General features: G+C 40.5%; 1 protein-coding gene across 1 annotated transcript; it reads left to right on the plus strand.

The window, feature by feature from the left end:
* The first annotated feature begins 6,740 nt into the window (after positions 1-6,740).
* On the plus strand, positions 6,741-7,406 carry LOC147614841 (pentatricopeptide repeat-containing protein At2g34400-like). Its single transcript, XM_086779991.1, has one exon. The coding sequence runs from the start codon at positions 6,741-6,743 to the stop codon at positions 7,404-7,406; it is 666 nt and encodes a 221-aa protein (XP_086636117.1).
* The last annotated feature ends 8,687 nt before the right edge of the window (positions 7,407-16,093 follow it).

Here is a 16,093-nt window from a genome sequence, read left to right on the forward strand (position 1 = left end):
TCCTCCATTGGGGTGCTCCACAATAACAAAAAAAGGTGTGCTTTTCTTGTTTGGTCTTCTTATACTAGCTGAGAGTTTTAGGTCAAGCTTTACAAATCACCCCCTTTGGAGCACACTTGCTCTTGACTAAATCCTGTTGAATTGGAGGTCCTCCAATGAAAACATGGTAAAGTATGAGCATTGCCATTGCCCAATTGTAATCCTTGTGAAATTTACATCACATATATTGTTTTACATCACATCTCCTGATGCATGTGCCTCACATATTGTATATTTTTTTCCCATAGCAAGAAAGACTATGTGAATAATGCAATGGATCTATCGGACTTTGTAACATAAAACTGGTAGTGAAGGCCTTGAGGTCAGCAAGGGTTTGGAATTCAGTTTTTTTTGGGGTGTGTATATAGTATGGAATTCATGGCTCAGTATAGATGGCATGCTTAATTTTATCCAGGCATGAGCTCAAAAAATGATAAAAGATAAAACAACATGAAATGGTATGGAGTTCATTTGGGTAATGTGCTTAGGTCATAAAAGTGCACCAATTTACACCATGCAAAAATAGTGAGTACATTAAACATTTGAATTAGTTTGCTTAGTGAAAACAAGATTTGCCACACAATAAGGAGAGGGCTAGTTTGGCACCCTTCGACCAAGCTTACAACTAATTAGCTTTGGCCATTGGATAGGTCGACTCCCTACATTGAATGTACGATAGCATCCAAGGTTGGAAAATCATTTACTTTCTCATAGATATACTATTCTTTACCAAAATTCAACGACTTATTTGCCTCTCTTTTTTCCTTTAGTTAAAATCCATTCTACAAAAATTTTGAAAATATGCAAGACCTCTTTTTGCAATTTTCACCTTATATTTTTCATGATGTAAAAATGTTTTAAGTTGATCATGTACAGTGTTAAAAAAAACAATCATGGTTTACAATGTGGGGGTCAATGAATTCATTTATATTCATGGTGTAGTGACATAAAGAAAAAGCAGTTGTGTTTTACAATGTGGAGTTCAATATATTCAATCACATAAAGAAATGACAATGATGGTTTAAAATGTGGAGTTTAATGAATTCCATGGAGAGTTGCTGTATAGTGTGTCAACAATGATGAGCTCTTGGAGTCATTTAAATTGTTTGCATTCACTACAATATGATGTGTTTAGTTAAGCTTTGTGAAAAAGACAAGGTAGGTGACCCGCGCTTTGCTACGGCATGAAGTTTTTGCTTACAAATGTATGGCGTATGCAAGTGTGCGATTACATGTGTATCCATCTATGCGTGTGTATGTGTGTGCAAGCATGTGTGAGTGAGCGACTATGCACGTGTGTGTGTGTGTGTGTGTGCATGTGTATATGCATATTTGCATGTGTGCACATGTATTTGTGTGCATGTGTATGCATTCAGTGTATGTATATGCGTGTGCATGTGTCTATGTGTGACTCTCTCATATAGATGCATATATGTATGACTCACATAGATGCATGTATGCATGCCTCTCTCACATGCATTCTCTCTATGTCTTTGCCACATGCATAGACATAACCCTCTCTTACACACATACACGTGAACATGCACTCTCTTCTCACACCCATCTCGTATACACTCTCTTGCACATACATAGGAACTCTCTCTCTCTCTCTCTCACACACACACACATCACCCCTTCCACATTTATGTGTGTGACTGTGTGTACATGTACATATGTGTGTGAATGTGTTAATATATAATAGTATTATTATATATATACTATATGTATATTGATCTATATATCATTATTATATATTGAAACAATCATGGTTTACAATTTTTGGAGCTCAATGAATTCATTTATATTCATGGTGTAGTGACATAAAGAAAAAGCAATGGTGTTTTACAATGTGGAGTTCAATATATTCAATCATATCCATTGTAAAATTTCATAAAGAAAAGACAATGATGGTTTAAAATGTGGAGTTTAATGTATTCCATGGAGAGTTGCTGTATAGTGTGTCAACAATGATGAGCTCTTAGAGTCATTCAAATTGTTTGCATTCACTACAATATGATGTGTTTAGTTAAGCTTTGTGAAAAAGACAAGGTAGGTGACCATCTATGCGTGTAAGTTTTTACATGTGTGTGTATCCATCTATGCTTGTGTATGTGTGTGCAAGCATGTGTGAGTGAGCGACTATGCATGTGTGTGTGTGTGTGTGTGTGTGTGTATTGCACATGTGTGTGCATATGTGCATGTGTGTGCATATGTCTATGTGTGCAGGTGTATGCATACATGTGCATGTGTATGCATCAGTGTATGTATACGTGTGTGCATGTGTCTATGTGTATGTATAAATGTGTGCATGTGTCTATGTGTGACTCTCTCATAGATGCATATATGTATGACTCTCACATAGATGCATGTAAGCGTGTGTCTCTCTCACATGCATTCTCTCTATGTCTTTGTCACATGCATAGACATAACCCTCTATTACACACGTGCACATGCACTCTCTTCTCACACTCTTCTCGTATACACTCTCTTGCACATACATATAAACTCTCTCTCTCTCTCTCTCTCTCTCTCTCTCTCTCTCTCTCTCTCACACACACACACACACACACACACACACACACACACACACCCACCCACCCACCACCCCTTCCACATTCATGTGTGGGACCTTGTGTACGTGTACGTTGTCGTGCTGTGGCACGTCCATGCAGTGAAAGCATGTTCATGGCACAACTTATGTGGAATCTGGGCTTGTTGCAGGCCTGTCGGGAACGTGGTTGGCTGCAGATGATATCAGCTACTTGGCATCGAATGTGTGGGCGCGTCAAAGAAAGAACGGGCACTTGAAGCTTTATTGAAGTGTGTATGGAAGGAAGGGCAGAAAAAAGTAATGAAGGGCCATATACCTTGGACTTGGTGTGAAAGGAAATAATATAGTGGCCATTTTTCAAAGTTAAATAAAATAGGAAAAATGAACGTGGAAAGGTGGCGTGGAGGCAATGAGCTGCTGCCAACGTGGATTCTCGAAGGCGGGCTGGAAGGTCACCGAGGAGCAGCGTTTGCAGGAGCCGAAAAAGGCAGCTGGAAGAAGAGGGGAATGGCCTGACAGAGAGGCAGCAGGAAACCAAAATAAAGGGGGCCTCCTCGTTGATGAGGAGAGCCCTGTATGTTTTGTCTTGGGCGCTGCAGCAGATAGCGGCAGCTATGGAGGATGCAGGCCGTCGTGGTAGAAGAGAAGCCATGCTAGGCCTGATTTCAGATGTCTTGGTGCCGGAGGAGGCCGATGTGTCGCTGCAGAGCGGATGCTCAGGCTGATGCAATCCATAGTTTGCTCTTCAAGGGATGAACCATCGCCTTCAAGAAAGATCCGAAGAGCATTATGGTGATAGTCAAGATCAATTTTACAGGCAGTATGATGGCTCTGTCCAGGGAGGGCTTCTGGATCTCAATAATTACTCGGACGGTGAGGATGAAGTCGAACATAGTGAAGCAGATCATGACTTTACACCCTCTGAGGCAGCAGAGGGGGATGATGATGCTGGAAATAATCTGCATGTTCGCAGACATGACTCTGAAGTGCTTGAAGCTCAAAACATGCCTGTTGGTAATGTTGATGGTATTTTTTTTTAAGGAGACACTTATGTTGGGAACCCAGGAGATTACTTGGATGCAGAAGGCCTCGAGGTATTCATCCAACAGCTCATTCATAATAATGATTCTAACAGGGGATCTCCGCCAGCTGCCAAGTTAGCTGTAGAAACACTTCCCCCAGTCCTCATCAAACAAGAGAATATAGATGATGGTTCTGCTTTGTGTGTTGTTTGAAAGGAAGTATGTTGCTGAGGAAGACCATGATCATCTATGTCTTTTTAGGAAGCCTGTGAATAGTGAAGGTGACAGGTTTCTGTGGGCCTGTTGGCTATGGTTTAAGGTGTTTAAGGGATTATGAGCTCTCTTTGCTCATGGGTTTTATTGTGATGATGTTTATATAAATGTGGTGCCCTTTGAAGTTCAACCACATACTCTCACAGCCAGAAGCCTCGCGTTTTCCCAGCGACACGCCACGTCACGACATCTTTGGTGAACCCGACGTGAAACAGCTGGGGTGAGAGTAGAAGGGGAATCATGGGTGATCAACAGGAGCAGCAAGGATTTCGTCCGGACGTCAACACCATGCAGATGTTTCAGGCGTTTGTGCTCTACATGCAACGGCAACAGGCAGTCGAAAGAAGGCTGGGTGAAGTGGGAAAACAAAGGTAATGTTATCTGATTTGTGGATGAAAAACGATATGATATCTGGAATGTATGGATACATGCAAGATGACATACAAATCAAGATGATGCTTGAGGAAAATTAGAGCAAATAGATACACAATCAAGGCTTTCTGAAAGGCAGGTATAAAAATGAAGGAAATATACTATAATGATGCTATATCTTAGCTGCTTGGAGAACTTCTAAAGCATGACAAGGATGTAAAGGAGGTAAAAATAATGGCAGACAAAGCAAAGAAGGCTATAGGGGCCTATGACACTGATGCATTTCTCGAAAAGAGAGAGCCAGGAGCTTATAGGACTTGTAGTCTTCCATAATAAAACTATTAGGGAAGAAGAAGGATTACAAGGGCTTATGACACTTGTTCACCTCAGGAGAAGGGGGTGGCAAGGAGCTTGTATAGACTTGTAGTTCTCTCTCAGAACTGTAGAATGGCAACAAGGGCTTGTGATACTCATCCTTCTCGACAGCTGAGGAAGGAGAGGAGCTTGCAATGACTTGATCCATTCTTGCCACTTCAAGGGCCTATGACACTCATCTATTCCAATAACCAAGGATAGAGAGGAGCTTGTAGTGACTTGAAGCTAACCCTTTGTCTCAAGGGCTTACGACACTCGACCTTTCTGATAGCTGAGGAAGGTGAGGAGCTTGTATTGACTTGAGGTCTTCCCTACAAGTTGTAAAACAGATAGAATGCTCAAGAACTCATGAATGCCGGAAAGGTGGACACTTCTTTGTACTCTGATTGTCAGGATATCTGAAAGAAACTCTTTGAAAAATAGGGCTAAATGTATGCAATGATAATCTGAATGAATGGTTCGACATAGAGAAAGCCCAAAACATCAGAAGGATAAAAGGAATGCCAATGCAGAATGCTGTAGAATTGAGTGTATGAACATGGAGATTAAAGCTCTACTCATTGTTCAGGAAAGCCATATATGATGGCATTATATGTACACATGGAATGCTCATTTGTAATACATGAATAAACTATGTGCCAGTTAATGGCTGCAACCAGTTAAAGTCTTTGAAAAGAAGCTCATGGTGATTTGAAGCAGTACAGGGCATCGGTGGAAAGGGAAGTGCATGCCTTTATGACCAGGGGTAGGTTGCAGTCAAATGCATATGTGGGGAGCTACCTTATCCGCATGTTTGATGCGTGTGGTAGTTTGTTGGAAGCCAATGAAGTCTTCAACAAATTGTGGGAACACAATTGCTACACATGGAGTGCAATCATTTCGGCACATGTCAACCATGGAAAACCTGATAGAGGTATTGAACTGTATTTTCAAATGCAACAGTCGGGGAGGAAACCAGATGGGCATACCTTTGTGGCCGTCCTAAAAGCATGTATCACCCTCACAGAGCTCAGACAAGGCAAGGTGATTCATGCTCATGTTATTAAAAGCACTTTAGGGCTGGATGTTGTCATTGGCAACACTCTTGTTGACATGTATGCAAAATGCGGAAGTGTCGTAGATGGGCGGAGTGTCTTTGACAAGCTTCCAAAGCACGATGTGGTGACTTGGAATGCAATGATTGGAGGATATTCTCGGAATGGTTTCGGGCTGGATGTGTTTTGTCTCTTTTGGAAAATGCAGCATCAAAGCATACAGCCAGACACATTTACTCTAGTAAGCATCTTGAAAGCGTGTTCCAGCTTAACAGACCTAGATCACGGAAATTAGTTCATGATTACATAATCAAGTGTGGTTCTGAGCTGGATGTATTTGTTGGCAACACTCTTATTGATATGTATGCCAAGTGTGGACAACTTGAGGAAGCAGGTGATGTGTTTGACAAGTTGCCCACTCGAGATGTGGTGACATGGAATGCAATCATTTCAGCATATGCCCAACAACACTTTGACCAGATTGCTGTTCAGCTTTTTACACAAATGAAGCAGGCGGGAAAGAAGCCGGACACTGTGACTTGGAATGCACTTATCACAAGATATGCACAGCATGGGCATGGTCACCAGGTTTTCCTTCTCTTTTAGGAAATGCAACAACATGGCATGAAGCCAATGCGATTACGTTTGTGTGTGCTTTGAAAACATGTTCCTATATGGCAAGTTTAGGGCAGGGCAAGCTTACTCATGCCTATGTAGCTGAGAGTGGGTTTGAAACTGATGTATTTGTAGGGAGTATCCTTATCGGCATGTATGCCAGATGTGGAAGGCCTGCAGATGTACAGAGTGTGTTTGAAAAGCTACCAAAACATGACCGGGTGACATGGAGTGCAATGGTTACAGGGTATGTTCAGCATGGGAGGGGTGAGGAGACTCTCCATCTTTTTGAGCAAATGCTGCGGGAAGGGATGGAGCCAAAGGATACCATTTTTGTTAGTGCTTTGAAAGCTTGCGCCAGTACATCAGCTGATCATAGGGGTAATTTCATTCATGGATATGTTGTCGAAAGTGGTTATGATGTGGATGCATGCTTGCATGTATGGCAGTGAATTTGAAATGGATGTTGCAATGGGTACGGCTCTTATCACCATGTATGGCAATTGTGGGCAGCTAGAGTATGCTCAAAGAGAATCTAACAGCATGTCTCACCATGATTCCGTCTCTTGGACTGCCATAATTGCAGCATATGCGCAAGTTGGGCATGCAGAGGAAGCCATTCAGTTATATCAACAAATGCTTGCTGAAGGGATATATTCAGATAAGCGCACCTGCAGTACAATTCTTGCTGCATGTTCCTCTCCAGCAGCTCTAGAAGATGGCAAAAGGATCCATGCTAGAATGGTTGATAGTGGGTTTGAGCATGATGTAGAATTACAGACTTCCCTTATCAGTATGTATGGCAAGTGCGAGAGTATCAAGGCCGCAGTGAAGGTCTTTGACAAGAAGCATGTACAAAATGTGGGCTTATGGAGCACCATGTTGGCTGCTTATATCCAGCATGGGGATGCAAAGGAGATCCATGCAAGCATCAGAAATGCAGGATTGCAGTCAGATGTCATTATAGGGATTGCCCTTATCAATATGTTTACGAAATGTGGGGGTCTGGAGAGTGCAGCCAGGGTGTTCAAAACTTGCATCCCCATGCTTATATCCAGCATGGGGATGCAAAGGAGATCCATGCAAGCATCAGAAATGCAGGATTGCAGTCAGATGTCATTATAGGGATTGCCCTTATCAATATGTATACGAAATGTGGGGGTCTGGAGAGTGCAGCCAGGGTGTTCAAAACTTGGCATATCAAAGATAAGAGATATGGACTACCCTGAGCGTAAGGCACCAGCCTCTGAGACAACAGGGAAGGTTAATGTCAATGGGGTTCAACCCCATTATCATTAGAAGGTTTGAACGAGGATGATGTTGGCTTAACCATGCAAGATGGGCAATACTATGATGCAATGCTATCTTTTGCAGATATTCTCGACATGCATGGGGAATCTAGAAACACAGTTGTGGACTGCTCTGAGAACAATCAAACTGTATCTTATGAAAGTAAAAGCTGTGAGAATTTCAACTAGGGGGATGTCAAACCAACACTTGTGCAAGTTGCATTAGCTGGCAAAGAGAATGGAGATGGAGTTTAAACAACCCTTGAAAATAGGCTTCTTATGAGCAGGATGATCAATACAGGAAATTCAACCAGTCAGGAAAGCCTTGATGAGAGTGTGGGTTCAGAGGATGAAAAAGCTGAAGATAACGTGCCAAAATTTGATAAAGATGAAGGCAAATCAGTATAAATTTGAATGAAGATTAGCCTATATAGCAACTTGGTGGCACATACCGGAGGATGTGCAGGTTTAGAGGGGGTTGATGTCGTGCTGTGGCACGTCCATGCAGTGAAAGCATGTTCATGGCACAACTTATGTGGAATCTGGGCTTGTTGCAGGCCTATCCGGAACGTGGTTGGCTGCAGATGATATCAGCTACTTGGCATCGAATGTGTGGGCGCGTCAAAGAAAGAACGGGCACTTGAAGCTTTATTGAAGTGTGTATGGAAGGAAGGGCAGAAAAAAGTAATGAAGGGCCATATACCTTGGACTTGGTGTGAAAGGAAATAATATAGTGGCCATTTTTCAAAGTTAAATAAAATAGGAAAAATGAACGTGGAAAGGTGGCGTGGAGGCAATGAGCTGCTGCCAATGTGGATTCTCGAAGGCGGGCTGGAAGGTCACCGAGGAGCAGCGTTTGCAGGAGCCGAAAAAGGCAGCTGGAAGAAGAGGGGAATGGCCTGACAGAGAGGCAGCAGGAAACCAAAATAAAGGGGGCCTCCTCGTTGATGAGGAGAGCCCTCTATGTTTTGTCTTGGGCGCTGCAGCAGATAGCGGCAGCTATGGAGGATGCAGGCCGTCGTGGTAGAAGAGAAGCCATGCCAGGCCTGATTTCAGATGTCTTGGTGCCGGAGGAGGCCGATGTGTCGCTGCAGCGGATGCTCAGGCTGATGCAATCCATAGTTTGCTCTTCAAGGGATGAACCATCGCCTTCAAGAAAGATCCAAAGAGCATTATGGTGATAGTCAAGATCAATTTTACAGGCAGTATGATGGCTCTGTCCAGGGAGGGCTTCTGGATCTCAATAATTACTCAGACGGTGAGGATGAAGTCGAACATAGTGAAGCAGATCATGACTTTACACCCTCTGAGGCAGCAGAGGGGGATGATGATGCTGGAAATAATCTGCATGTTCGCAGACATGACTCTGAAGTGCTTGAAGCTCAAAACATGCCTGTTGGTAATGTTGATGGTATTTTTTTTTAAGGAGACACTTATGTTGGGAACCCAGGAGATTACTTGGATGCAGAAGGCCTCGAGGTATTCATCCAACAGCTCATTCATAATAATGATTCTAACAGGGGATCTCCGCCAGCTGCCAAGTTAGCTGTAGAAACACTTCCCCCAGTCCTCATCAAACAAGAGAATATAGATGATGGTTCTGCTTTGTGTGTTGTTTGAAAGGAAGTATGTTGCTGAGGAAGACCATGATCATCTATGTCTTTTTAGGAAGCCTGTGAATAGTGAAGGTGACAGGTTTCTGTGGGCCTGTTGGCTATGGTTTAAGGTGTTTAAGGGATTATGAGCTCTCTTTGCTCATGGGTTTTATTGTGATGATGTTTATATAAATGTGGTGCCCTTTGAAGTTCAACCACATACTCTCACAGCCAGAAGCCTCGCGTTTTCCCAGCGACACGCCACGTCACGACAACGTATGTGTGTGTGAATGTGTATATATCTAATAGTATTATTATATATTTACTATATGTATATTGATCTCATATCATTATTATATTATATTATTATGTATTTACTTTTTTATTTTATAGATTTGTATTTATTTATTATATATTCATATTTTACCTTCTGTAGTTCATATTTTATTTGTATTTTATTGAAATGTACTTTTATTCTCTCTCTCTCTCTCTCTCTCTCTCTCACACACACACACACACTTTTATTCTCTCTCTCTCTCTCTCTCACACACACACACACACATTTAACCTTCTTTAGTTCATATTTTATTTGTATTTTATTGAGATGTACTTTTATTCTCTCTCTCTCTCTCTCTCTCTCTCTCTCACACACACACACGCACACACACGCACACTTTCTCTCTCTTCTCACACACTCGCTCCCACACATGGAAACTCTCTCTCTTACACGCTCGCACACCTACACACACACAAACAACCAAGCATACATGCAAACACGAATTATATAAAATTATAGATTTTATTACCTGTACATACATACATACATACATACATACATACATATACATAAATATATATATATATATATATCTATACACACACACACACACATACATACATATATAATTTTAATAAATCAAATTTTTATTTAAATTAAATATTAAAGGGTGGGGATGCAGATTGAGGTGTGCTCACTCTCAAATAAATGCATCTTGCGTGTAATCTCTCTCTCTCTCTCTCTCTCTCTCTCTCTCACACACACACACACACACACACACACACACACACACACACACATGCACATGCACCCTCTCTCTCTCTCTCTCTCTCTCTCTCAAGTGTGTTGATGCCTTAAAGTCACTGGTTGGTAGGATGGCTTGGGGTGGTCAGGTGCCTTGCAAGCACACCAATGACATGGCTAGGGTGCCAACTGCTTGACTAGAAGTGCTGGGTGGTTGTTGGAGAAGCTAGGGGTGGCGTGGTGTGGTCGGTGGTGTTGTGTTGGTATTCCAATGGAGGTTGGTTAGCTCGGTGAGGCTGATGATGATGTTGTTTTGCAGGAGAATGGGAAAAGTGTTGAAGGTAGGCCGGTTCGTGTTGGTGAAGAAGTTGGACCCTTGGGGTTATCACGGTGGGACTGAGAGTTATGTAGTTGGAGAAGGCGTGTGGCTTGTGTGGCTAGCTATGAAGTTGGAAAGGCCACTTGTTGCTAGGCATGAAGTGCCGAGTTCTTTCTATTGGTGAAGTGGTGGTGATGATGATAGAGAGGCAAAGGGTTATGTTGGTGAAGATGCCAAAATTTTGGAGTTGCGATGCTGATGAGAAAGTACAGTCTCTCTTCTCGGCAGCATTGAGAATCAATCTCTCTTGCCCTCAAGTTGTATCTCCTAGCCAAGGACCTAGCCCATCTATACAAAGGTTGCTGATAGACCATCCTCCACCTCACCATTAAACCCCAAAACATCCTCCTAGATGAGAACAACTTTGAGCCCAAGCTGGTAGATTTTGGCTTGGCCACGCTCATGGTTGGGGATGCCTTTCACGTGGTGACTGCCCAAAGGGGAACTCCTGGCTACATAGCACCAGAGATGTTTTGGTGCATGGCACCTATGTGAAAGAAATGTGACATCTATAGCTTGGGCATGGTGTTACTAGAGATGGTGGGCAAGAGGAAAAACATAGACTTGGCATTGCTAATGGTGGCAAATGTAGCCAGTAATGAAGAGCAACCTATGTGAAAGAAATGTGACATCTATAGCTTGGGCATGGTGTTACTAGAGATGGTGGGCAAGAGGAAAAACATAGACTTGGCATTGCTAATGGTGGCAAATGTAGCCAGTAATGAAGAGCAACCTCAAGGGAGTATTCAACCCCAGTGGTGGCATTTTGTGAGCTGGGCCACCAAGAAGTGCGAAGAGGGGAGAAATCTCGAGCTAGTGGACAAGCAGTTGTGCAGGGGGCCTTCTGCGCTGAAGAAGCTGGTAGGGTGATAGAGATGGCGTAGTGGTGCATCCAAGAGAAACCCAACTTGAGGCCTTCAGCTGGAACAATGGTACAATGGTGGCTCGAGGGATCAAGCATCCCACTAGAGAGCGCCCCCTTCTCCACCGTAGCCGACTCCCAGTCTTGTGTTAGATATAGCATTTGCCAATATCTTCAGGGCTCCCACACATCCTAAAGAACAAGTCAGAATAAGTAACAAGGAGGTAGTCCCATACTAGCTAAATTTCCCATCACATATTTATGCATATATATGTATATATTTTTTGAAATATTTAAATATATTACGATAATGTTTTTTACAGATATGTCATACTACCGCCTTGCAGAATCATTTTTCTTTTACAACTTGCTATATACTAAATAGTAGCTACAAAACTATACCATGGGAACAAAAACCCTTGTTGTCATACACACCATTCTAGCCTTCATAGTTTAACAATAACCAACTTTCACGTCACATCTTCTTCTTGGGGGGATTTTGTTTTGTGAGTATTTTCTAGCAAGCACTTTTTGGGAATCGGGCGAGCAGATTCCAAAAAGATACCCTCCCCCCGTTCATCAAGAGAGAGAGAGAGAGGAGTGAAGAGAGTTAGAGAGTTTCATGACATAATTATTTGAGAGGGAGAATAGAGAGCCAGAGGGAGTGAAAACAAAAAAGCATGACAACATCACATCCTCTACATCGAGGTTATTGCTTCAAACTGAAAATAAAATCAAGTTCATTCACATATAACTACCAAATACAGAAATGTGAAAACCATGATCTTTACTATTATGGGCCTCGCTTGTCGTCCGAGGTGAAGGCACAAAGTAAGCAAACAGTATTCGTACCCTTTTGCACTTTCTCTAGCAAGACACGCTTAGACGATTCATCAATAAAACCATGGGCTCACCATATCGCAAATTAAACTCACCACTTTGGCCTTCACTTGAGAAATAGCATCATCATTACCAAGAAGTGGAAAGGATGTGAGACCTTTCCATGCTTGTGCACTATCTACGACCTTCTGCTTGACCGCCACATCGGTGGCCTACCTCTGGATATGCGCCAACAACTTCAATGCTAATATTTGATGAGGCCATCACAAACAAGATGAAGGAGGGCTTTGAGTGGTGTACTCTACTAACAAGGCTTGGTGGCAATGGTGATTAAGAAAGTGATTTGGAGCTTCTCTCTATAGTTATAGCAGTGGAAGAGGTATACTCTACTTTTGTATAAAATAAAATAAAAAATAAAATTTATCTTTTTTAATGTCAATAATAAAGGCATCTTTCCTCAAATTTCTACACCACAATAATAAAGGCATCTTTTATACTTTTTTGAAGAAGAGCGAGCATGTATTGGATTTTTTTAAAATACATGAAATTCTAGATAAGGGGTTATGTGTTTTGTGGAGAGCACCTTGACCCTCTCTCTTCTTCCTCTAGCTCACCATTTCCCTCTCATTTCTGTAAGATTTCAAATCGATGAATGCTTGTAATGTGAATACCATTCATCAATGCATGACGACGTTCTAAAGTATCCTTGTCAGTGAGATGTATTGGGAACTTGCTTGTCAAGCTGAGTTCATACTCAACGTTCAACTCCTCGATCGTATAGCAAAATCATGTGAGACAAGGATATTCAAAGTTAGCAGACTACTCACAATTCCCTGCATAGAAAACCATAGCACATGACAAAGAATCAGGATTGATTACCTCAATTAGAATCATGATAAAAGAATTAGCCATTTAAACTAATATTAATAGAAACACCTTACCTTGGGAAGTAGCTTTGGATGATGACTTTCTTGTTCCAACATCATCAAGAAAATACGAAAGATTTTTATTAGCACACTCTCATAGGAGTTTTCATTCTACACAAATAATTTAGGAAAAATAGGCATGTTACAGAAAGTACACCTGGAGGAGAGAAAGAGAGGGAGAGCTATTTTATGCTATGCACCTCCTTAGGTTTCCACACGTATAGTTATTGTTTGTTCTGCATTCCTTATTTCTTTTTGATTTTCCCTTTCATTCATGATGAGAATCATATGTGTTCTTTCCTTCGTTAAAATAGGATGTGCTCAACAGCGTTGATGAATGAGTATAAATGTAGAAAGTCCACACCTCCCGTGGTTAGACCTAGGAGCCCACTAGTTCTCTAGTGGATTTTCATCACACACACACACACACACACACACACACACACACACACACACACACATAGAGAGAGAGAGAGAGAGAGAGAGAGAGAGAGAGAGAGAGAGAGAGAGAGAGAGAGAGCTACAGCCACAGTCTAAACTGAGCATGAGAGAGATAGAGAAAGAGAGAGATGACACATCCCACCGTTGCTAATAGCAGTAAAACACCACCACATAACGTTTCATCATAAAGTGTTTATTTTTAATCATGAAGTTTTTTGAACTCCTAAACATTCGTTCCCACATATAAAAATATTTCTTTTATATACTAAATAATTACACCTTTCAAAAAGGAGAGAAGTGGTACCATCTATGCATGCTTTAACTCCTTTATACTTTACTAAATATATGTAATAAATATTGCATTTTCTTGTGGTTGTTGTTGCAATTCCTAGTAGCAAAAAGGATTAATAGTGCAAGAATATATTCAAGAAAGGAATATCTATTTATTATGAATTGATTTTATGAATATCTATTTATTATGAATTGATTTTATGTTGGAATGATATGTGAATAAGAAATTGGAGTAAAAGATTGTCATCTTCAATGGGTAGTTTATGTGCTACGAAATAAAAGTGTTATTTTAAAATCCTCTAAAAACATGTGTATGCACCATGACAAATATCTTTATACGGTGTAAGTGATATTAAAGATAATGTAAGAGAGTAAGAAAATGTTCACGAGCGACAGTGGTATCATCATCAATTATGTATCCTTGAATAATATCCTGTTATTCCATGAGTTGATAAAATTGAATATTGCAAGATAATATGTGAGTGTTGCCACTAGGGATCATGACATGACATGCTTTATGATTGTGTTTCTGGGTCTTTGACCATTCATCTTCAGGTTTGTCATTGAAGATGCATAGTAATACATCAAATAAGCTAGAATTACGTTCGAATATATAAGAGTCAAAGACATTCCACCAGAAGTCGAGAAGTTTGGAGAGTTAATAAGCATTGTGAGGTGATGGGTGAGTCATTCTAGTGCATACAAGATATTTCGGCAAAAAGAAAATCTCAAGTGTGCTAAAAACAATAAATAATTTACCAATTGGTGGCTCCATTGAAATTGGCATGTATAAGTGGTCGAAAATGTACCAAATTTCTTGTAAAAGCTCTAAAAAACTTTCCAACTTTATCCAAAAAATCTTTGGTAAATTTCTGGACTCAAAAATAGGAATTTTAGGTAAAGTAGGGATTTTTAGGCCAAAATGAAGCTCTATAATTTTATGAAAAATTTTGAAATAAAAAAATAATTTGCAAGGCTGCGGTTGGATTATGGACTAGAGATCTAAAAAAATAGAGGCTTGAAAGCTTTTTAAAAGCTTTAAGAGAAGTTTTGTAAAGTTTTAAGTTTTTTTAAAAAGTTCTAAAGCTTAGAGTTTTTTTTTAAAAAAGCTCTAAAGCTTTAAGCTATTAAAGCTTTAATAGTCTAAATCTTGAAAAATAATAAAAAAAATTGGCTGGGGATTGTGTGCGAAGAAATCAATAAAATACTTTAGGATGGAATTTGCATTGTGCAACATTGGAAGATGGAGGAAGGTGAAATTCGACTAAAAATTGTAATAACAATGGTTTTGTGGCTTGTAAATGAAGGCAAACAAATTTGTGGTGTCAGATAGAAAGAAAACAGATAAACCACTTTTGGATTTTTGATGGTTTTGGAAAGTAGTTTTCTACATTTCTTTGACTTATGGATAAAAGAAACATGGATTTTGACTTATTAAATGAACCTTCACCTTTCGTTGGTAATTGGAGATTAAGACAAATCATTCTATCTTGCAAGAGACTACTCACTTGTTGTAGCATTGGAGGCTTCAATTCGTATGTGGAATTCGTATGTGGAGAAGCTTCAATGGTGGTTATTCAATGTAGCCAGGCCGCCTGTATGTACGAGAAAACACAGCAAAAGAACACCATTGATCCATGATGCCTAATGTCTAGCTTTTAAGATTGCCTAAGCTTAGGTGAAGCTTAAGCTAGCTTAAGCTTGGCTTCCAAGCTCCAATGCCCATTTCTTGATCAAGAAATCAAGAAAATCAAGAAAGTCCAAGAAAATCAAGAAAATGAAAAAAAATTCAAAAAAATCAAAAATTTGGATCAAAGACATGGACTCTGATTCCAATGAAAGTAAGTGGTAACTAGATAAACCTAGATTTAACCTAATTAACCTTGGATTAACCTAGATTAAGATGATTAGCCTAAGTTTAGAGCAAGAAAAGAAAGTAAGAGACTTATGTAATCTTGATTATCAAAAGGTTCCAAAAATATGGTGTATGTGACTTGTATACATGACCCCCCTTTCACACTATCATAAGTGTTGTCCATGGGCATGGTCAATTGGCCTTGGGCCCATTATTCATATGAGACCATTACACTTTGTTACAATTAGTATTAGAACCATGGATTCTCTTCATTGCATTGGTATCAAAGCCATGGAATCTCTTCATTGCATTG

The sequence above is a fragment of the Cibotium barometz genome, chromosome 41, assembly GCF_041138505.1.
Source record: "Cibotium barometz isolate CiBa-2024 chromosome 41, ASM4113850v1, whole genome shotgun sequence".
Lineage (NCBI taxonomy): Eukaryota > Viridiplantae > Streptophyta > Polypodiopsida > Cyatheales > Cibotiaceae > Cibotium > Cibotium barometz.

Bases quoted from the DNA above. Each gene is read 5' to 3' on its own strand.
- LOC147614841 (XM_086779991.1), top strand. From the start codon at position 6,741: ATGGATGTTGCAATGGGTACGGCTCTTATCACCATGTATGGCAATTGT.